We start from the raw sequence: 24,667 nt of genomic DNA on the forward strand, positions 1-24,667 counted from the left end.
AACTGGTGTGTGTCATCCTGATTTCCCCTTCCCAAAGTCCACAATATATCTTTTGGTCTTGCTGATGTTGAGAGCAAGGTTATTGTTGCAGCACCACTAAACCAGCCGATCTATGCACTCCTGTATGCCTTCTGTTAGTCAACTGAGGTTCTATCAACAGTAGTGTCAATGGCAAATTTATCAATGGCATTTGAACTGTGGTTAATTATGCAGTATGAGGGTAGAGAGAGTAGAGCAATGGGCGAAGCATATATCCCTGAGTTGTGCCTGTCTTGAACTAGTGACTCCATTAATGAAGCGCAGCTTGTTTCAGGAAGCTATGGACTTGGACCCCAAGATTCCTCTGTCCATCAATACTGTTAAGTGCCCTGTAGTAGTGACTGTCCGTTCTACATTTTAACACCATCTGTTGTTTCCCTGCCCACGTCTGCAACTGAACCATATCCCGTGCATCCTTTAGCAATCTTCTAACCATCCACAAAGTCAATCTTAGTATTGTCTCTGAACCTACTAACCCATCCATTTACATTTTAATCCAGACCATTTCTTTCTATCAGTGACAGCAAAACTCCCAGACATTTCCAAATGGCCAAGTCATCATGAACCCTTGTATCTTAATATTCTCGATGAACCTACCATGACAGACTTCGTCAAACATTTAAAAATGCATGTACAAGGTCCACAGCTCTACCTTCATCAATCACCTTTGTCACCTCAGTCAAATTAGTAAGACATGACCTGCTGCTGCCCAAAACTGAATTGTTCTTAATTTGGCCATGGTTTTCCAAATGCTCATAAATCCTTTCTCTGTGATTGCTCTCCAACAGCTTCCCACCACTGATAGTTTCACTGGTTTTTGTTTCCAAGGTTATCGCAATTTCCGTTCTTGACCAACATTATCTGCTTACTAGACCACGCCTATGGCTAAAGATCTTGGCCGAGGTCCTGCAATCTCATCTCTTGCCTCTCTTAATAATCTAGGTTATATCGTATTGCATCAGGCCCTGGGGATTTATACACTTTAATGTTCTTTTAAGAGTTAATGCTTTAGGATACTATCATGCTGCACTCTGGTCTCACAATGCTCCATCACCTCCACCTATGGATGCAGACTACTCATTAGGGCCTCACCCATGCCTTACAGTTCAAAATGCATGTTCCCTCCTTTATCATTGAGTGGGTCTACATTCTCCCAAGTTATCCTCTTGCTGTTGATGTCTGTATAAGAATGACTGGGGAAATTATAGGAAATTTCATGGTGAGTTATAGAAACAAGTCCGAAAAAGCTGGCAGTGAACTGGTTGTCTTCAGAGTACCGTCTGTGAAGAGCTAGCTCAGTAAGTAGCAAAGGGGCATACAGAAATTTCAGAAGTATGCATGCAGGGAGACCTCTATGCACTCAAAATGATGTTACAACTATTATTTTTGTGAGTTGATAAAATATCTATTGAATTTTTATTTTTCCATGAACACTTTGCATTGCCAGACTGCTAAATTAACAAAAGTATTCCTTAAATGAAAGTTAACATGCTTCAAAGCCTTTAGTAAAACTGCTAGTGCCTCCAAATGAAAAATAAACAATATCTGCAAAAGATGACGTAATCTCTCCTGGCTCAAGGCAGAGCTTTTGTCTCAGACCCTTCAAATCGTCCTGGTATTATTGCTTGGGACTACACCCTAAACCCTGTCTCTCCATTTAAAAAAAATCACTAGAACAGAACATTTAAAGGCCCTTTCAATCATATTTCTTCATGTCTCATCTTCCACTTCCTTTTTAAAATAAAAAAACCTTTTGCAGTAGTCATGGTTCATGAATATCTTTGTATATTTCTTTCAGTATTAGAAGTAAAAGAATAATGTTTTAAATGATATGTGTCCCATTATCTTATTCATCTGATTTCGGCAGTACAATTGACCTTTGATTAGCAGTCAGTGAATGACATAATAACACAATAGCCTCTTTCTTAAAATAGACAGATACATACATTCATCAACACATAACAGCCATGAATTGCAAGAGCTTTATTGCACAGAATCTAATTTTTAATAGTAATATTAAAGATAGCCTCAATTAAAAGATTCTGACAATATACATAATATAATGAAATATAAAATCTTCAATCTATTTGTAACAAAATAGCATTAAATCCAAAAGCAAACAGACCTTGAGATAATTTGCAAATAGAGGCAGGAAAGAAATCACATGGGCTTATTCAAGCAACACCCAATTCAAGCTTGATATTGTTTAAGTTCCTACATATTTACAATAACAATGTACTTATATAGTGCCTGAAACACAGTAATTTCATAAGCTTCACTGGAACATTATCAATCAACATTTGATCAAACAACATATGGGGATATTAGATTGGAAGCTTTATTATGGAGGAAGTATAGTGATTGAGAAGCTGAGATAGGAAATCTCAGGAGACCCTGACAGCTGAGAGCAAGAGGCTGAGTCATCAATGGAGGAATAATTAAATTCAGGGATGATAAAATGACAAGAATTGGTGGAGAGCAGCTATGTCAAAGAATTATAGAGCTGATGAGATTACCCAATATAGGAAAGATGATATTAAAAGGGATATGAAAACAATGATATGTATTTTAAAATAGATATGTTGTTTAACCAGAAGTGTACGTGGGTCAATGAAGTCAGATGTAAGGGGTGAACAGGTCTCCATGTACTTGCAAATAATGAAAAATTGGAGTGTCTTCAGATTTATGAAGATTGACTTAGTGGGCTGACCAAGAAGTTCAACAAAATGAGAAAATACACAGATGCTGGAGATCCAAAGCAACACGCACACAAAATGCTGGAGGAACTCAGCAGGCCAGGCAGCATCTATGGAAAAGAGTAAACATTCAATGTTCCGAGCCGAGATCCTTCTTCAGGACTTGGGTCTTGAAGAAGAATTCTGGTCGGAAACATCGACTATTTACTCTTTTGCATAGATGCTAACTGGCCTGCTGAGTTCCTCCAGCATTTTGTGTCTGACCAAGAAGCTGGAAGGTATCAAAGGCAACAGGAAGTAACCCCCATGTAAAGCAGAGCTGAGTAGCTATGCAGGTGAAAATAGACAGTTCTGGTAATGTTGTGGACAGGTGGCTCAAAATGTACCTTAAGATCAAAAAATGGCAGCAAGAGTTCAAACAATGGTTCAATTTTAGACCACTGCTTGGGATAGAAATGGAGTCCATAGGTAACAAGCAGGTTGCAGTGGAGCCCGAGTTAGTAACTTAACAAATTTTAATTGCAGGGAGCATTTACTCATTCAGTCCAAGATGCTGGACAGTTTAGAGATTGGGCCAGATTTGCTGTAATATCTTGGCCAACAGGAATATTGAGAAGGCACTATTTCAAATTTTAAAAAGTCCTTTAATCCTAAAATTTGTCAATGAACTGCTGACAGGAATCAGTAGCCTCATTAACCACATCTGTGAAGAAGTGGATATATTTCAGAAATGCCATATTTCTAACCATCTTTGAAATGAGACAATTCAATTGTGGTAATGCAGAGGGTCTCTGATATTTACCAAAGTCCTCAGAAGAGTGTGCCCTGAGGAAACCACCTTCCAGTGGTCGAAGAATTGATCCTCAACTTGCAATGTATTTTTCCATCTGGAGGAGCAGTCAACTTGATCTTCATTTTCAAAAAAAAGCTCCAAGAAAAATGCAGGGGAAATGACAAGGCCCCATACATGGTCTTTCTCAACCTTATTAAAGTATTTAACACCATTAGTCGGATGGTCTGTGATACATTTTTCTTGAATTCAGCTACCCACAGAACATAACCTCAGTTGTGTTTTCTCTGTGTCAACATGCCCCGACTTCCTATATCTTCATAGCCAATTCTTGAGAAAGGTGGACTTAACAGTGAAATTCACCATTATCTTCAATGCAGCGACATAGCTGTAGGTTGATTACGGAAGATATTTGAAGATTTCAAATTCATGATGTATTGGTCAGCAATGACCCTACTTCCCTTTATAATTTTAAGAATTGAATAAATTGCACAGTACCTTGAGGCACTTGAGAGGTCATTGGTCAAGGATTCCTAAGAGTCAGTGGATATGTTGCATTTTTACCAAGAATGCTTTGAGCACATTCAGAACCATTTGGAGGTGAACCTGAAGAGCTGTGAACTGCAGTGTTATAGGCCTGTATTACTTGCCTGATGAGCATAGATGGTATAGGCTAGATGGTCTGTGTCATAAATTATATGCTATTCTAAGATCATTGAACATTGCTATATGTTGATAGAAGATCTGGAGAATATTTAACTTGAGTATGGTAGAAAAGTCATCTGATATTTCTGCATGTTAAAAAAAAGAAATATAATAATTAAGTTTAAATCATTATTCTTGTTCACAACTAGGCAGCCCAATTTTGTTGTTAATTAGTCTCAAAACCCAGATCAAGAAAAGTCTTGCCAAAATTTAAATTTGTGATTGCTAATTCCAAAATATACAGTCAAAGAATATACATGTTTAAAATATGAGGTAATATATAGCTAGTGGATCAGGCATCTTTTGAGGAAGAACATCAGGGTTGATGATTTTCATAGCAACTAAATATTTTTTCAGGTATTTACCATTACCAGGATTGGTTTAAACACTTTCAGTTGTTTAAAATTAGTGAAGAGTGCTGAGTCAGACAGTGGTGAAGTGGCTGGTTTTCATCAGCATGCATGTAGAAATTGAGGCTGTGGCGTAACCCAGGAACAGCTTTTAAATGAGAAATAGGGTGCCAACTAATTGATCCTGAGATAATCAAAGTTAACAACAACAAAGGACTAAGTGGAGTCCCAGAGCACTGCAAAACAGAAACAAACCCTTCAGGTTTGTGCCACCCTGGTATTCTGCCTAGTTATATCTATCTGCACCTGGACCATAGCCCTCCCTACCCTCCTTCTCTGTGTATCTATCCAAACTTCTGTTAGGCGTTTGAATTGAACGCACATATACTACTTCTGCTGGCGCCTTGTTCCATACTTGCACCACCCTTTGTGAAGAAGATCTCCCTCAGATTACCATTAAAGATTTCACCTTTCACCCTAAGTCTAAGACCTCTTGTTCTTGTCTCACCCAACTTCAGGAAGAAAAGGCCTGCATGCATTCACCCTTTTTGTGTCCCACATAATTTTGTATACTTCTAGAAGATCTATGCTCATTCTCCTGTGCTTCAGAATAAACTCCTAACCAATTCAACCTTTTCCTACAGCTCAAGTCTTTAAGTCCTGGCAACATCCTTGTGAATATTTTTTCTGCTCTCTTTCAAGCTTATTAATAACTTCCCTGTCAGTGAATCACCAGAACTGCCCACAATACTTAAACGTCTTATAGAACTTCAACATCTATTGTCTACTACCATTCTTTAGCTTCTCCTGCTAAACCAATGTTGAATCCAATTGACTACTTCATTCTGAATTCCAAGAGATTTAACCTTCTGGACCAGCCTGTCATATGGAACTTTGTCAAAGGCCTGGCTAAAGTCCATGTAGACAATGTCCACACATCTTTCCTTTACTAACCTTCTTGATAGTGCCCTCAAAGCTCTATAGGATAGTTTAGATGTGACCTGCAATGCACAGAATCATGTTGACTATTCCTAAACAGACACTGTCTATGCAATACTTAATATATCTTGTTCGTTAGAATACCTTCCAATAATTTACCCATGACTGACAACAGGTTTACCAGCCTATAATTCCCCAGCTTACTCTTAGAGCCTTTCTTGAACAATGGAATGACATTAGCAATCCTCCGACACCTCACCCAGAGCTATGTTTTAAAAAGCTCTGCCAGGGCCCTTGCAATTTCTTCAAAGCTCCCACAGGGTCTAAGAGGACATTTTGACAAACCCTGGGGATTTATCGAACCTAATTCACTTCAGGATAGCAAGCACTCCCCTTCTGTAATCTAGATATGGTCCACGAGATCACCGCTCTTTTGCCTCAGTCTGTAGACTCTGTCTATCTCTTGATGCAAAAAAAAATCTCCCCCCAACTCTTTTGGCTCCATGCATGGACAACCACACTGATCTTGAAGAGGACCAATTTTGCCCTTGCTGTTCCCTTCCTCTTAAGCTAGCTGTAGAACCCTTTGGGATTTTATGGGCAAGTCAATATGGTTGATTCTGTTGTCAGTTAAAAATGTACCAAGTAAATCGGGATTCACAAAATTGGGCAATGTTGGAGATACATTAGAAGAGAATTCATTGTGGTGCTTTGTTAACTGATTATTTATTGCCATCTACAATTTATAGAGAAGATATCATAGTGTCATGAACATATTATTAGATGGCCTAAACTTCAGGGACAACTGAGCGTAACTTTCTAAAATCAGCGGATAGGTACGTAGGGCAGTATCTGCATCAGGATTAACATTTGTCAGTACCACAGGGTAAAACTGGGGCAGTGTGTATGTATACACAACATCACACTGCCTCCATGTTTCTTCTTTCATCTCTAATGAATCTTATTTTCACTAATTTTCAATTTTTAATACTCTTATGAACCTTTTTTCCAATTGTCTTCAATTCCTTGCTGTTTGCTTATTACAAATTTTATTTATCATTGTTAGTTATAATGTTAGTCCCCTTGTAAAGTATACTTTATTTCCATCATTCTATTGATGAGTAGCAATTAACCTGAATGACAATTTACAAACTAAATTACCACATGTAAACATTGTCCATTACTTTTCCACTGCTCATTGTAACTTTTTCAGTTGAGGTTTTTAAATATGATTTTGTTCTTTAGATTACAGAAATTTCCCTTCCTATGCATTATCTCTTATTTATCTCTGCTTTTCTCTAATTTTGTATCACCTCCAACCCCATAGACATAATTTTCAATCATTTTGTTCTTTTCATTGATTATTTTTCTCACTTTATTTCTCAGAAGCAATCATAGCAATTGCTCTTTTCAAAAGTGAATGCTGACGCTGTTAGAAGTCTGAGACAAAGGCAGAATTATTTCAAAAACAGAGCAGTATCTGTAAAGAGAGCTGTTGAGTCTCTTTGCAGATAAAATAGTTTAGATTTCTGACTAATCTTGTCAACTTGGTTTCATCATCTGTTAAGCACTTTAGTTGCCAGTTTATATCAATATATAATAACAGCAAATATCTTTTACTAGTTCTTATTTTGTCAGTGGTCAATCTGCTATATTTCATTTCTGATAAAGATATTTCATGTGAAATGTTAACCTGTTTTGAACTGGTAAGCTATCGTATAGTTAATAAGTTGCTGTTTATTTGGATTATTTTTTTTTATTTCAGATTAACAATATTTCCTGTTTTTTTAGTTTGATGTAACAATGCATGAGTTACCTTTGATCTATATTATTGTACCCAGGTGTACAATTACACTAACCAAGGAAACACAAGTTTAAATAATTGAGCATTTTAGGTATTTGATTTCTATTTGCTTTTGTAAAATTTTGGAACATTTATTATGTCTTGGCTTTTTAATCAGGCAATTCAGATTGCTCTTGCAACAGCATTATGTAACTAAGAAGTAAATACGACTAGCTGGCTAAAATTTACTTGCAAAGGCACCCTGTAATATTTGCAGCATCACTGGGAGAGAACTGATATTAAATAGTTTATTTTGTGAGAAAACATTTTAATACTGATGCAGCTTTCAAAAAAAAGCTCTGCTGATCCATAATTGCTGTGGCTGTGTCTGGTGTGACATGAATTGTATGTTGGTACAGCCTGGAAAACTACCCCTACATTGCGAAAAGTGGTACTGTACTTCCTGTTTTCATAAATGGTCATGTGCACATTTTAGTGAAGCTTGATTCCTCTGGAGCTTTCTCTCCCTCCCTCCCTCTATTTTTCAGAAGCAGTGAATTACAGTACACGCAGAAGCATTTGAAACCTGTGGCCTCAGTCTGGTTTAGCCAGAATATCTAAATTTTGAAGATAAGGTTTTTGAAAAGAAACCAGAGGTACTCGGCTCTGAACGTTTTCTAATTTTTCCAGAAACCAAGCAGAAGATTGAGCTGCTGATGTCAGTTAACTCTGGGAAGTCGTCCTCTTCAGAAAGGTACAGCAAACATCCATTGCACCCAGAATTGATGATAAAGGCAGACAGTGGGAAATCTGAAGGAGGGCGGGAGGGAAGGAGAAAGGAGCTGCCGATGTTGAAACGTCAGCTAAGAGAGCTTCACTGCATTGGTTAACATATTTTTCAGTATCTATTTTTATTCTGGAGGCTTGTTGCTTTTATTGAGGGTATCCGAGGCTAATTGATTTGTGTATTATGCTAACTATCTGCATTACTTAAATCAAATAGCAAACATTAATGTGCTGCATATTATTATACCAATGTAAGTTTTTTTTTCCCCCCTCTTTCCTGCTGTGACATGCACAGAACATGAATGCAGAACATCCCACTTACTATAATGCTTTTTAAGCCTGAGCCAGTTCTGAAAAGGAGTGTCTGTTTCTTGGACATGAAATCACTAACCCACAAATTAGTCAATGAAGCGGACATGCTGCTGCTTAATGGTTCTGTTCTATGAGAACATATTTATCTGATGCAGTAATGTTTCATACCTATACATGAAGATAACTGATTTGTAATGTTTATAAAGCCATACCGTGTTCTTTTTCCCAAACCAAAATCTATATTAATTGAAAGAATTAACAAAAGGAGGTTGTAAAAAGTCAGTGTAATTTACTCAGTTAAGGGCTTTTAAATGGTTGAATTTACCATCTTGCATCAGTAATTAACAGCTTCTGTTAAGAAATTAGGAAAAATAAAATGTTATGGTATACATTTGCTTTTCAGTCAGCCATGATTACTAATTGCACATTTTTGATGAAGCCATGCTCAAGATTTCTGAATGTGTGGCTTTACAAGGTTGTGGGGAAGAAAACCTATGGACTGAGTATCAGACAGCTACTCTGCTGTGACAAAACTTTGCATTCATTGCTTTTAGAGAGTACTACAGCAAAATGTTGTATTGAAATGGAATTACAGGTTTCGTAATGGAGAATTAATTATTAACTTAAATGCTTAATTATGTATTTGTGATTAGCAGGGTAATGTACATTTAAAGGTAATAAAAGTGGCTGATTTGTTAAACTTACCAATCACCCAGTAAAGAAAAGGAATTCATGGAGGTTTACTACCAGTTAACTTGCTACTTATGACCTAGAGTGACTTGAGTTGGCTGATCAGTGCTAGAATATGCAGTGCATTTCTTGACTTGCTACTTGGTCGCTTTGAAAATTACTGAACTAAATTAATTGAACTCCTTAATGGTATTTTCCTCTTTGGATTCAAAGTTTCAAAAAGACAAAAGTATTTCTCAATATTTCCATATTTTATTGTAAACATTTTATTGATGGTGTTTCTCTCTTGTCATTGCTCAAAATAAGTTTATGTTTCATAGCAGTAATGGTGATACAAACAGAATATACCAGGGAAGCCATTACAGAAATTAAGTAGGACTTTTACAGCAGGCCCATGCTTTATAAGAAAACCTGATGTTGCATTGGTATGTTTACATCTATATCAACCATTATGATGCATATGGCAACTTTTGTTTGGAATAAAAACGTACAAAACTCAGATTATTTCTCTCTGTAGTAACTCGTGTTGTAACCTTTCTGCCCACTTGGGTGATTAACTCTAAATGAATGGCAACTTCAGTATTTGTATTTAGGTGCCATCATAATGCTTTGGAAAATTATATTAGTCTGATTTTAATGCATATTTCTAACAAACTCAATTTTAATTCCAAATTCCAATACTCTTCTCTATAAGGTACTGAATTAAGCTGTGAAAATGTTTGACAGAGTTAGCAGGGCCCTTGGACGATATTGTATGCAATTTCCTTCAAAATACTTTCGAATTACTCTTTCTAATCTTCATTTTATATGTGGCTTCCAACAGTCAGGAGTCGAAATTGTAGGTTGGTTCTTTTCTTTCCCTCTTCAATGCTCCCTTCACATGGGAAGGTTGTGCAGATTGGAATGTTGTCATTCCTTTATTGGCCATGTTTATGTTCAAGAAGTTTATATGACAATATTATGTTTGTACTTTGATAAGGAATATAATGCTTGGTGTAATATTGTCCAGAGTGGAATGTATTTTCATCAAATAGTTACAGTGTGCTGAATGACCCAATGACTATATGCTCATAAATTTCTTGCATGCTGACAGTTAAACCTTGATTCTTGATGGATAATAGTACTGTAGATAATCTGGTTTATTATCACTGTCTCATACTGGTATTATGTGAAATTTGTTTTGTGGCAACAGTACAGTGCCTAAGCTTAATATATTGTACAAAATAAAGAGCAAAAAAAAAAAGAGGCAGTTTTCATGGGTTCATGTACCATTCAAAAATCTGATAACAGAGGGGAAAATTATATCTCTTCACCATTTACACCTCGGACTTCAACTACTGCACAGAGTCTTGTCATCTTCAGAAGTTTTTGGATGACTCTGCCATAGTTGGATGCATCAGCAAGGGAGATGAGGCTGAGTACAGGGCTACGGTAGGAAACTTTGTCACATGGTGTGAGCAGAATTATTTGCAGCTTAATGTGAAAAAGACTAAGGAGCTGGTGGTAGACCTGAGGAGAGCTAAGGTACTGGTGACCCCTGTCTCCGTCCAGGGGGTCAGTGTGGACATGGTGGAGGATTACAAGTACCTAGGGATATGAATTGACAATAAACTGGACTAGTCAAAGAACGCTGAGGCTGTCTACAAGAGTCAGAGCCGTCTCTATTTCCTGAGGAGACTGAGGTCCTTTAACATCTGCTGGACGATGCTGAGAATGTTCTACGAGTCTGTGGTGGCCAGTGCTATAGTGTTTGCTGTTGTGTGCTGGGGCAGCAGGCTGAGGGTGGCAGACACCAACAGAATCAACAAACTCATTTGTAAGACCAGTGATGTTGCGGGGATGGAACTAGACTCTCTGACGGTGGTGTCTGAAAAGAGGATGCTGTCTAAGTTGGATGCCATCTTGGTCAATGTCTCCCATCCACTACATAATGTACTGGGTGGGCACAGGAGTACATTCAGCCAGAGACTTATTCTACCGAGATGTAGCACAGAGTGTCATAGGAAGTCATTCCTGCCTGTGGCCATCAAACTTTACAACTCCTCCCTTGGAGGGTCAGACACCCTGAGCCAATAGGCTGGCCCTGGACTTATTTCATAATTTACTGGCATAATTTACGCATTACTATTTAACTATTTATGGTTCTATTACTATTTATTAGTTATGGTGCAACTGTAATGAAAACCAGTTTCCCCGGGATCAATAAAGTATGACTATAAAAAACTGCTCCAAAATCATTGAATGTTAGTCTTCCAGCTTCTTTTCATCCCCGACAGTAGTATTGTGAAGGTCCTTAATGATGGATGTTTTCTTCTTGAGGCACCGTCATGAGAAGATATCCTTGACCGTGGGAAAACTCATTCCCACGATGGAACCGGATGAGTCTGCAACTTTCTGCAGCTTCCTGCGATCCTCTGCACTGGAGTCTCCATACCAGGCTGTGATGCAACCAGTCTGAATATTCTCCATTGTAAATCTTTTGAAATTTGCAAGTCTTTGGTGACATACCAAATCTCCTCAAACTCCCAAAGAAAAAAATCGCTAATATTGATTCCTTGGTCTTGTTTATGTTGAGTGGAAAGTTGTTGTTATGACTAACTCAACCAGCTGATTTATCTCACTCCTGTACACATTCTTGTTGCCATATGAAATTTTACCAACAGCAGTGGTGTCATCTATGAATTTATAAATGGCAGTTGAGCTTTGCTTAGCCACACAGTAATGAGTAGAGAGAGTATGGTGGCGAGGTGTGCCTGTGTTTGATGACCAATAAGAGGAGATGTTGTCAGTGATCCGTACTGAATGTGGTCTTCAGGAAGTTCAGAATTCTGTAACAGAGGCCCAGGGTTATAAGCTTGGTGATTAATACTGACATATGTTTTGTTGCTGTCTAGATGTGCCAAAGCAGAGTTCGAGCCATGGAGATTGTGACCTATTGTGGTAGTAGGCAAATTGCTCAGGTCCTTGGTCAGGCAGGAGCTTATTCAGTAAATGAAGGAAAAGAATATACTGTAAATAGGAAACATTAAGTTAATGTGGAGGAATATGTCAGTAACCTTGTGTTTCATGCAGAGTTCAAAATTGATAATTGCTGTACTTGAATATTACGAGGACATACACTCAGTATTAGGTACAGGAGTGGAACCTGGTGTGATCTTCTGCAGTATCTCATCCATTTCAAGGTTTCATGTGTTGTGCATTCAAAGATGCTGTTCTGCACACCAGTGTTATTTGAGTTACTGTTGCCTTCTTCTCAGCTTGAACCAGTCTGGCCATTTTCCTCTGATTGCTCTAATTAACAAGGCATTTTTGCCATAGAACTGTTGCTCACTGGATATAGTTTTTTTTCAAGCCATTCTCTGTAAACTCTATAGACTTGTGTGTGGAAAACTCAGGAGATGCACAGTTTCTGAGATACACAAACCATCCCATCTGACACCAACAGTCATATGACAGGTAAAGTCATGTAGAACACATTTCTTCCCTGTTCTGATGTTTGGTCTGAACAACAAGTGAACCTCTTCAGCATGTCTGTATGTTTTTATGTAGAAGTTGCTGCCACATGATTGGCTGATAAGATACTTGTACTAATGAGGTATACAGGTGTACCTAATAAAGTTGCCACTGAGTGCAGAGTCATCAGTTTTGGAGAATTTACTTAGGAATTTAAACCTATCGTCTATCAGAAAGTTGAGACTTCAAAGAGTTTTGGATTAAGGTTTTTAAGATTATGTGAGTATCTAACAATGTCGAAATTAAAAATGAAGATATTGGAAGCATCAAGTCAGATGGAATCTATGGGGGAAAACCTTTAATGTTTCAGATTTTTTTTACGTGTCGCACCAGACAGTCAGCCATTCTTGTCTGGCACGTGGTGTCAGGATTGGTCTCCTTTCGGATTAATCGGGTCATGATATGAAAGTTCCTGACTCGACCCTTTTTTTTTTTACGAGGTTGAGTGGCTAGCTCGATGCTCAACCCAGCATGGATGGAAAGCATGCTTTGGGGCGGAGGAGAGGTGTGGTGACTCGGATTTGAACTCGGGAGCCTTTGCTCCGGAGTCCGGCGCTGATGCCATTGTGCCACCAGCTGGCCGGCTTATGTTTCAGATAAGTGTTCCTTTATCAGAACTGCTAAAGAGAAAACAAGTTGTTTCAAGTTCAGACAGGACAGTGTATTGGACAAAGGAAATATCTCCGCTAGGTTGCGGTGAAGGATAAATTGTACAGATTACCTAGTCAAAGGTTAATCGGGGCAGTTGGGCAGCAGATGAAATACTCAGCAGCTATGCTAAGTAGAACAAGAATTACTTGAAATATCCAGAGCCATTATATGGCAAGAAGTTAACTGACAGTCCACATTCAGATCAAAAGGCTTTTGTAAAGAGATAGAATATTCCAAATTAACCAGAATAGCTAAGAAAATAAAAGAACCCAGATGCAGCAGACAATTTGTGGGGCTACCTCTACCCAGTGATGCACCAAAAAAAAAGCAGTATTCTATAATGATTGAATCTGCTCTAAAACACGTAGTTGGAAGCTGAGGCTTGGAGAAGCTGTACAAAGATTTTATCAGCATGCTTATAGCTTTTTGAACAGAAATAATACAGCTTATAAGACCATTATTAGAGCAGAAATTCCATTGTGTACATATGCCGATGAAGGCACTCTCAAGTCTGAACTTAAATTTGGGTTTAGGTGGGTTGGTAATGACATCAGAAGGTCCTCTAGTGACAACTGAGAAGAGAGGTATTTATAGATTGTCAGATGCTACTACATCCTTGATTAAAGCCTCTGGGAAATAAATCCTATTGGGAAAATTGAATTTTGAGTTTTGGAGTGCTCCTGGATATGTCTGCTGCAAAATATTTTGGCTTGCAGTTTTCAATCGGTTATATTTTGAATGCATTTACATAATGAGGTGAATTTTGGAAGCAGTTTGGTACTTGTGATCTCTACTACATACGCTCACTTAATAACAAGCAACCAGAATGAATTTCTACCCTTTTATAATTTGAAGACCGCAACATGAATAAGTAAAACCACATTTTTAATTATCTGGGAATGTTGTATTTTTTTTTAACCTATGTTTTGGAAGTTAGAACTAAGGGTGCCTGGAAATATTCAGATATTCATCAGTCTTGTTCCTGGAGACTGTGTGGCCTGTGATCAGATTTTACTATTTGAAGTCAATAAAGCAGATCAATAAAATTAAGATGAATTTTCTCAACTTTAATTTTATTTTAAAGCAGATTATTTGGAAAATGTTTCTATGTTACTGGGTCAGTGCACTGACTATCTGTAATAGAAAGCAGTAATTAAATGATGTTGAGGTATACCATTTAACCTAGGTTGCCTATAAATAGCAAAATAAGATTCTTTTAAGCTTAATAATTTTGACTTCAACTGACCTAATTTTAAAGTTGTTAATACATATTTGAAAATAGTCTGTTACTATTTTAATCTTTGCAGAGATATTTTAGCACAAAGATAAAAGTTGGGAGGATTACCTCAGTTACTAATGAAATGCTGATGGATTTCCACTCGTATCAACTCTCATTTTACCTTGGCAAGCACAACAATATTCTCCAAACAACAAATGAGATGAATTAACATTTAACAAGATATTGCCTTCTGTATAAATCCTTATTCCAGCTGTATTCATTTTAAAATGGATTCATACTTCATAAGCATATTTTCTGATTTAATTTTTACTGTTATTTGTACTGTTGAAACATCCAAGTTCAAACAATTTGATAATCAAAGTACATTTATGTCATTTTCTTGTGGGCATTCACGGTAAAGACAAAAACAGAATAAAATCAATGAAAAACTCTACACAGTAAGACGGAAAAATAACCAATGTGCAAAAAGCAACAAACTACAAATATATAGTAAAAGAAAGAAAAACAAAATAACAATAATAAATAACCAAATAAGCAATAAATATTGAGAACATGTGATGAAGATTCCTTGAAAGAGAGTCCATAGGTAGTGGGAACTGTTCAGTGTTGGGGTGAGTGAAGTTAGCCCCTTTGGTTCAAGAGCCTGATGTTTGAGGGGTAATAACAGTTCCTGAACCTGTTGGTGTTGGTCCTGAGGTACATGTACCTCCGTTCTGATGGCAATAGCGAGAGGAGAGCATGGCCAAGAGGTTCTTGATGGATGCTGCTTTTCTGTGACAGTATTCCTTGTAATGTGCTCAGTGGTGGTGAGGGCTTTACCTATGATGGACTGGGCTGTATCCATTACCTTTTGTAGGTTTTTCCATTCAAGGGCATTGGGGTTTCTATACCAGGCTGTGATGCAACTAGTCAGTATACATTCCACCATGCATCTGTCGGTGGTTTGTCAACATCTTGGATGTCGTGCCATATCTTCACAAACATGCCATGCTTTCTTTGTAATGGCACTTGCGTGTGGGACCCAGGACACATCCTCTTAACATGATAATGCTGAGAAAGTTGCTGACCCTCTTCATCTCTGATTCTTTGAGGACTAGCTCATGGACATTTAGTTTCCTTCTCCTGCAGTCAATGATCAGCTCTTTGATTTTGCTGATATTGAGTAAAAGATTTTTGTTATGGCACCATTCAGCCAGATTTTCAGTCTTCTTCCTGTATGCTGATTTGTCAACACCTTTGATTCAGCCAACAACAGTGTTGTCATCAGCAAACTTAAATATGGCATTGGAATTGTATTCAGCCTCAGTCATGTATAAAGTGAGTAGAGAAGGTGGTGGTGGGGGGTGCGGGGGCTAGGCACACAGCCTTGTGGTGCACCTGTGCTGATGGAGATTGTGGAGGAGATCTTGTTGCCAAACTGAACTGCTGAACTGATTGAGGTCTGTAAGTAAGGAAATTGAGGATCCAGTTGCACAAGGATGTATTGATGCACAGGTCTTGGAGCTTATTGTTTAGCTTTGAGGGGATAATAATATTTAAATGCAGAGCTTTAAGTCAATAAAGAGCATTCTGATTTATGCATCTTCACTGTTCAGATGTTCCAGGGTCGAATGAAGAACTCCTCGGGCAGGAGTTTCATCACCAACCTCTCAAAACTCTTCATCACAGTGGATGTAAGGTTCAAAGGTTCATTTTATTATGGATGTATGCATAATACAACTCTGAAATTTGAAATGTGTCTCTTTTCCAGATAGCCATAGAATACAGAAAACCATGTAAATAGTTGAAAGAAAGACATCACCTCCCCCCCCGCATGAAAAGAAAAAGAAGCAAAAACTTGCAAACCCCAAACACCACCGTCACACAAAAACTAACAGATGACCCAAACCCCCAGTCTGCCAATCTGCAACAAGAAAGATGGGGCGAGAACACTGAAAGAGGCTGATATGAACTACAGTTAGTTTAAACTACAGTCTGATCCATAAACCTCACAATTTCGATGACGTCTCCGAGAGCATCGAGACACAGCAGCCCCTCTGAGAATTGCTCACTCTCCTCCATATCTGTCTTGATGTTTCAATCTACCTTGGCGCTTTAATTGGCAAGAAATATAGTCGATCATTGTTCCTTGTATCGCCTCTGAGCTTCTCCTCGTTGGTAGCTTGTACTTGCATTTCTCATTTGGAGTTTTCTTGGGAATAGCTTGCTTGATCAAACTACAGACTGTAAGTCACAGGCTTCAACAGTTTCAAAAACAAAATTAAGATAAAAATAATAAGTAGAAGACATTTAAAAGCTGAAATGATTGACGACTTGGAAGATGTTGCTTGAGGAATCTTTGTTCGCTGGTGCCATCTTAACCAGAAACTACTACTGGATGATAGTAATTGAGGCAGCTTACCCCGCTCTTCTTGCACACTGATAAATTTGAATCCTGCTTGAAGTAGGTGTGTACTTCAGACTGCAAAAGCGAGAGGTTAAAGATATTACTGAACATGCCTGCCAGATGATCAGCACAGTTCTTTAGTTCTAGGCCAGATGTTTTCCATGGGTTCACTCTCCTGAAAGATGCTGTCACATCAACCTTGGAGACTGAAGTCACAGGGTTGTCCGGAGTTGTGGGAGTTAGTGAAGGTTTCTCCATGTTTTGTTGGTCAAAGTGAGCATAGAAAGCATTGAGCTCATCTGGGAATGAAACCTTATGGTCACAGCTGTCGCTTGGTTTTACTTTGTAGGTGGTGATATCATTCAAGCCCTGCCACACTTGTTGAGCATCCTTCTATGATTCAATTTTAGTCTGGAACTGCTATTTCACATGTGAGGTGGCTTTCTGGAGGTCATACCTGGACCTCTTGTATTTTACTTGGTTGCCAGACCTGCACGCCTCTGATCTGACCCTCAGCAGATTGCGAATCCCTTGATTCATCCAGGGCTGTTGGTTGGGGAAGACTCAATATAATTTTGTGGGGATACACTCGTCCACAACTAACTTTATAAACTTGGCGATAATAAAGGATTCTGATTCTGATTTTTTAATCAAGTGAATTGTGAATAATAGCCAGATCAGAAATGCTGATCAAGTCAACTAGTTCCCAAAGAGAACTCTGATAGGCCAATCAGATGGTTCACTGCTGCTCAGTGATAGAACGCAAAAAAATCAAATGTACTGTTAAGAAACAATATGTACTATTAAGATCCTCTGAGTTCTGGAACATGGCCCAGTCTGCTGACTCAAATCAGTCCCATAGTTGCTCCTCTGCCTTCTGCAACCACCTCTTCATTGTCCTTATTCCTGGAGCCGTGCTGTTCAGCCTCTGCCTGTATGGAGGTAGGAGGAGGATAGCTAAGTGATCAGATTTCCTAAAAACTGGTCTAAGCATGGAAATGTAGGCATTTCATATGGCAGTGCAGCAGTGGTTGAGTGTATTGGGACCCTTGGTGCTGCAGGTGATATAATGATAATTAGGCAAAGATTTCTTCAAGCTAGCTTGATTGAAGTCCCTAGCAACGATTTGAAAGGCATTGGGATAGGTTTTTTCTTGTTTATTATTGAGGGCTTGCTTAACCTTGGCCTTTGATGGTATGTAAACTGGACAGGGTCAGTAAGTAGAATGAGTAGAATGGAAGGCTCCAGGTTGGGGGAACAAGAATATGACAAGACCGCTATATCCAAGGACCATAAAGGGTTTATATTTTTCATTTGCATATTTCTATGTAAGAGTTTACATTTCATACTTTTAAAAGCAAAATTTCTGCATTTTGCTAAAAATCTGAAATATTTATAAATACTTAGCTAAGCAGTATGACATATCAGAATTTTAACAAAACACAGTATATTTAATTTCCAGGCCAGGTAGCATCTGTAGGAAGAGGTACAGTCGACGTTTCGGGCTGGGACCCTTCGTCAGGACTAACTGAAAGAAGAGATAGTAAGAGATTTGAAAGATTTGAAATGTCAACTGTACCTCTTCCTATAGATGCTGCCTGGCCTGCTGCGTTCACCAGCATTTTTTATGTGTGTTGCTTGAATTTCCAGCATCTGCAGATTTCCTCGTGTCTGCATATTTAATTTCCATTTGTTTACATTTCTGACCAATTCATCAGCCTAATATGTTCAGTTTGTTTCTCTATTCAGAGATGATGCTTTATTTGCGAGATATTTAATTTTTTGTTCTATTTCAAATTTTTGGGCTTTTCGACAGAACTAGTAAGATTTCTTCCTATAGGTTATTTTGGAAGTTTGTACATGGGACAATGGTGCACTGATCCTCAATTTTTCTGTTTGATGGTAAATTGATTAATGAGGCTGAAATCAGGAAGTGAAAGGAACTCTGAAGGTGAGTTCACACAAACAGAATTGTGCATATAAAATAAAAATAAGCATATATTTGTTTGTATATTAGTTTGATTCTTTGACATTATTAATGTGCTGTCTAATTTACCTGTTGAGGGCCTGCCTAATTTAGGAGAAATTTTTAGGTAGGCTATGTTAGGATAGCCTTAATTATTGCAGGTGATTTTTTTTTCCCTTTTATTTCCATTGACTGAGACTTGTAGTCAAGCAGCTTGAATCTTTGTTTATGTAATTAGTGAAGCAACCTACATTTGGAAAAGAGGCGAAGGAAATTAATATAACAGTATTTTATTTATAAATACGTACATTGTAAATATATGGCTTGTCGGAATACTGGTGTCTCCCCTCAAATTAGCAGACTTAATGCACTCTAAGTATATCTTGTAACAGAATGGATAAAAGATGATCTACAATCCTTCAATATCCTTATGCAGGTTAATCATTTAACATTTTAGAAGCTTTTCACACAATTTTCTTTCTTCAGCCAGTTCCTGCGCTGGACATTTCTTTGAATTTAGAGCCCTGTTACTTAATATGGTCTGTGTGTAATATGTTTCAAGGAAGTTATCACACTCCACCAATAGAACAAGATAAGAGTATCTGAAGAGTTAATGAAAACTACATTCATCTTTGAACGGATTTTGCCTATTTTGTCATTAGTTATTATTACTAATGCTGTAGTTTGTGTGTATGAGATGCTAGATGGGTGTTAGGATTTGTTCCTATGTAACTACAAAATGTAAACTGTTTGGTGTTAACTTGTCTTGAGTATTAGACACAAAATTTACCATTAATATTGAGGCACATGGTTTGGAAAGCATTTTATTAATGTTTTAAGACAGTATATGAAAACTTGTCAGTTGAAAATAGTCTTTAAAATGCACTTCAAAGGACAAGAGAGGGCTATTTGAGGGATTTTGCTGTTAAACTTGCAATTCATAAACAGTATGTTGGCAGTAAACTATGATGAGTGACCATCTATTCAAGGTATAAAGCATATGAAAAGCTGTAGGCAGAGTTTATTTAGGTATTGATATATTCATAATTTCAGCAAGATATAGAAGTATCTGTGAGAAAATGGCAGATGAGAAGGGAGCAAACAGAAATAGCGGAAAAAGGATTTATAATTACTGCATAGAAATCAATGTTTTTTCTTACAAAAGGTGACTATTCAGCTCATTGCATCCAGGCCAGTCAAAATCCACCACCCAGCACTAGAACTGCACATCTCAGTTTATTAAATGCACATCTAAGTAATTTTTAAAGTGAAGAGGGTTTCTGCATATACCTTTTTTAAAGGCAGTGTTTCTAGACCCATAATATATATTTATCCTTTCCCATAACTAAGCTAAATCTAACCCTCAAACTAGTTTGCTTCCCTCAAACTAAATCACTCCCACCCATCCCTCATCTGTTTGAGCAGCTACAAGTCATATTTTAGAGATTATTGTGCATGCTTTGCATCTTTCACACTGATTGTATTTCAGTTAATTTGTAGGTGATTGAAATTCTACTGTATTTCTGAATTATGGATTTTGTACTTGACAAAGTTACCTACAGATTTGTCCTTCTGTCTTCATTGTACTGTTTGGAAGTTAATAATGCACTCCCTGCTGTGTAATTGTCTTTTTATTGTTCGTTACTTCAAAGCAGAAACCTTATTTCAATTTTTACATCCCTTTTACAGCTGGAATTATTTATTAGTTACTATGATCATCACATTCATCCCTATCATGTTCGTAAATCATGTAAGCAGTGTTTTAGTTAGAAGTAAAACAATGTTGTTCTATGTTACTATCTCAGCCTTTGACTCATCTGCTTTATTCTTTGTCCTTCTTGCAATAAGATGCATTAAGCACAGCCAGACTCCTTTTTCTATTTTGCTTTTGTTTATTCTGCCTTTCAGACTCTCAAATTTTTTTGTCTTCCACTTCCAGAATTCCTTTACTTATGAACATGTACTGAACATCACATCCTTCTGCCACGTTGGTTTAAGCCTTCCCCAATAGAATCAGCAAATGTCCCTGCTGGGCTAGTGGTACCTAATACCATAAGATCTAAGAGCAGAATTGGGCCATTTGGCCCATTGTCTGGTCCGCCATTCTATCATGGCTGATTTATTATCCCTCTCAACCTCAGTCTCCTGCCTTCTCCCTGTAACCTTTGATGCCCTGACTAATCAAGAACCTATCAACCTCCATTTTAAAAATACCCAGTGACTTACCTTCACAGCCGTCTATGGCAATAAATTCCACAGATTCACTACACTCTGGCTAAAGAAATTCCTTGTCACCTCTGTTCTAAATAGACTTGTCTTTATTCTGAGACTGTGCCCTCTGGTCCCAGACTCCCTCACTCTTGGAAACATCCTCTCCACATCCATTTTGTCTAGGCCTTTCAATATCTGAAAGTTTTCAATGAGATCCTCCCTCATTCTTCTGAACTCCAGCAAGTACGGGCCCAAAACCATGAAAGGCTCTCATACATTAACCCTTTCATTCCTGAAGTCATTCTTGTGAACCTCTTTTGGACCGTCTCCAATGCCAGAAAATCTTTTCTTGGATAAGTAGCCCAAAACTGCTCAGAGTACTCCAAGTGCAGTCTGACCAGTACCTTATAAAGCCTCAGCATTTTTATCCTTGTATTTATATTCTAGGCCTCTCAAAATGAATGCTAACATTTTACTTACCTTTCTTACCACTGACTCAACCTGAAAGTTAACCTTTAGGGAATCCTGCGTGAGGACTCCTAAGTCCCTTTGAACCTCTGATTTTTGAATTTTCTCCCCCTTGAGAAAATAGTCTACCAAAGAGCATGACCATACAATTCCCTATACTATATTCCATCTGCCACTTTGCTGATTCTCCCAATCGAAATCCCTGCTCTCGCAGCACTACCTGTCCCTCCATCTATCTTCGTATCATCCACAAACTTGGCCACAAAGCTATCAATTCTGTCATCCAAATCATTAACATATAATGTAAAAAGATCCTGTAGCAGGCGTACTACGATACCAGTCATCTTATAAAGATCCTGCCCTCCCCTGAACTGGTCCTATTATCCTAAAAATGTAAAGCTCTTCTTTGTGCACCATCTCTTCCAATAAGTAAAAGTCACCTTTTGTTAAAAATGTAATCTATGATAAAAGGCGTAGATAGAGTGGCCAGCCAGCATCTTTTCCCCAGAGCAGAAATGGCTAATATGAGAGGGCATAATTTTATGGTGATTGGAAATATAGGGGAGGGATATCAGAGGTAGGTTTCTTACTCAGATTGGCAAGTGAATGAAATACACTACTGGTTGTGGTAGAAGCAGATATATCAGAGACATTTGATAGATTCCAAGACAGGTAGAAGGATGAAAGAAAAATGGGAGGGTGCTATGTGGGAGATTGATCTTAGAGTGGGTTAAATGGTCGAAGGGTCTCCACTGTGCTGTACCGTTCAATGTTTGAAGTATTTGGCTTCACTGTTCTCCTATTCCTGTTGTCACTGGTGTATGGTATTGAGATTAACTTTTTGAAGTACTGCTTTATCTCTTTCCTAACTCCTTAATATCAGCACCCTTTTTCTACCAATACTGTTACTGATAATGGATTGTGACCTGCTCTGTTCACTTCTCCCTGCAACATATTTTGCTGCTACTTGGTAATATCCTTGGCCCTGCAGCAGGGAAGCAAGGCAACATCCTAAAATTATGCATGCAACTGAAGAATGACTTGCTAAACTATCATTAGGAATGCCTACCGTTCCATCCTTTGACTGCACTTGAGGGAACCTAATCATCTAGCTGTCCTTCTACTTGTATAAAGGTAAAGACGAAACAGCACGGCACCAGGGATAAGGACAACAAAGAAGTGGTCATGGGAGGCAGAGGAGCGGCTAAGGGACTGCTTTGAGTTGGTGGATTGGGCCAAGGACACAAGGGAATCTAAGGCCACATTGTGACAACTTTATAAAGACACGTATGGATAAGCATGTCCTCACAAAAATCATTCAGTCTTCCCTGAACACAACCCCTGGATGAACCTGGAGATTTGCAACCTGCTGATGCCTAGATCAGTAGTGTTCAGGATTAGTGAATCAGTAAAATGCAAGAAGTGCAGTTGTAAGGAGCTTTTTTATATTACTACATAGTCTAATTAAAATGGCTTCTTTGTTATGTTAACTGCTGAGAAAGTCCTCCCGCTAGCAGTTTGTTTGGATCATGTTACTGATAAGAGGGTGAACAAACCAATTGGGAGAGATGTTATTCTTTCTGTGTGTCTGTAAGTTAGTGTGATGCGTGGGTTTTTGTGCAGAAGGCGGGAGAGAGAGAGACAGAGGATGGACCAGGTGCTGTGAGTCCACTAACGAGGTCGGACCCCAAGCAGGAGTCTGAGGTCCAGGGTGTTCGGCGAGGAGATGGAGCCGGACTCGTGGAGCATCTGGTTGACCACCGTTGTTGGTCCCAGGCGGCAGGTCGAGGTGGTCCGAGGGGAAATGCAGGTTGAAGAAGGAGGGTCCTGAGCTCCAACTGTTTGTGCACAAAGAGATTGAACTTTGATAAGTGTGGCGCCTTTTATTTTCTTTTATATTTTATTATCTATTAATTATATAGTTTCAGTATTATCTATAAACTGTAAATCATTTAATCGTATTTGGTGTATTGTCTGTTATTTGGGCAGGGTGGGGTACATCACACAACATCCACACAAACTATTACCCAGCTTGGCGGGGCCGAGGGCTGTTTCCCTAGACGACAGTGAGCTGAGTGATCCTGAGGCTGGCCAGGGGGGCTACACAGGTATGACCTCCGGAAACCCATCTCACATACAAAGTTGCAATTCTGGACTAAACTGGAATCACAGAAAGATGCTTGACAACTGTAGCAGGGCTATCACCACCTACAAAGAAAAAACAAGCAACATTAATGGCAAGGCTGCATGCACACAAAATGCTGGAGGAACTCAGCAGGCCAGGCAGCATCTATGGAAAAGAGTAAACATTTGGCATTTTGGGCCAAGGTCCTTCATCAGGACTGGAAAGGAAGGGGAGAAGTCAGTAAGACGGTGGGGGGAGGGGCAAGTTCTAGGTAGCAAGTGATAGGTGAAACTGGGGGAGGGGAAGTTGATTGATGAAAGAGATAAAGAGCTGGAGACTGGCGAATCTGATTGGACAGAACAGAAGGCCTGCAGAACACCGCTGGTCACCGACCTTCATGCAGAATACGAACCACCTATAGCCACCCTTTGCCATCCAGAACTGTCTGTGTGATTTTTATAATTGACCTGGATGAAGAAGTAGAAGCACCTGCCTCTACCTTTACTCCTCCTCCTCCTCCCTACCAGTCAGGGCCCTGAACAGTCCATCCAGGTGAGGTGACACTTTACCTGTGAGTCTGTTGGGGAAATGTGTTGTATTGGTGCTCCCATTGTTGCCTCCTGCATTTCTATGAGACTCGACATACATTTGGAGATTGCTTCTCCAAGCACCTATGTGCCAGAAAAAGCGGATCTCCCTGTAGCCATTCATTTCAATAAAACTTCCATTCCATTCGTATGTCAGTCCATGGCCTCCTCTACTGCCGTGATAAGGCCACACTCTTGTTGGAGGAGCAACACCTTGTATTCCGACTGGGTAGCTTCCAACCTGATGGCATGAACATCGATTTCTCAAACTTACCAATTCCTTCACCATTCCCCCGTTTCTGTTTCCCTCTTTCACCTTCTCTCCTTACCTGCCCTTCAGCTTCCTCTGTTGTTCCTCCCCCTTCACTTTTGCTCTGTCCATGCATTCCAGAAAAAATTTTCCCCTTCAATATTGATAATTGATTACTAG

The 24,667-nt window shown here is 38.7% G+C and overlaps 1 protein-coding gene across 13 annotated transcripts in view; it reads left to right on the forward strand.

Annotated features, from left to right (window-relative positions):
• The window catches only part of srpk2 (SRSF protein kinase 2), a 233,143-nt gene that overhangs the window by 64,494 nt on the left and 143,982 nt on the right, over positions 1–24,667 (forward strand). For 6 of the 13 annotated variants that reach the window (XM_072240921.1, XM_072240920.1, XM_072240929.1 and 3 more), the window contains one exon: positions 7,993–8,056. The exons of the other annotated variants lie outside the window; for them this stretch is intronic. In XM_072240921.1, coding sequence (XP_072097022.1) covers positions 7,993–8,056 — 64 coding nt within the window. The remainder of the gene's footprint in view (positions 1–7,992; positions 8,057–24,667) is intronic. 13 annotated transcript variants of the gene reach the window in all.

This window comes from Mobula birostris, chromosome 23 (assembly GCF_030028105.1).
Source record: "Mobula birostris isolate sMobBir1 chromosome 23, sMobBir1.hap1, whole genome shotgun sequence".
NCBI lineage: Eukaryota > Metazoa > Chordata > Chondrichthyes > Myliobatiformes > Myliobatidae > Mobula > Mobula birostris.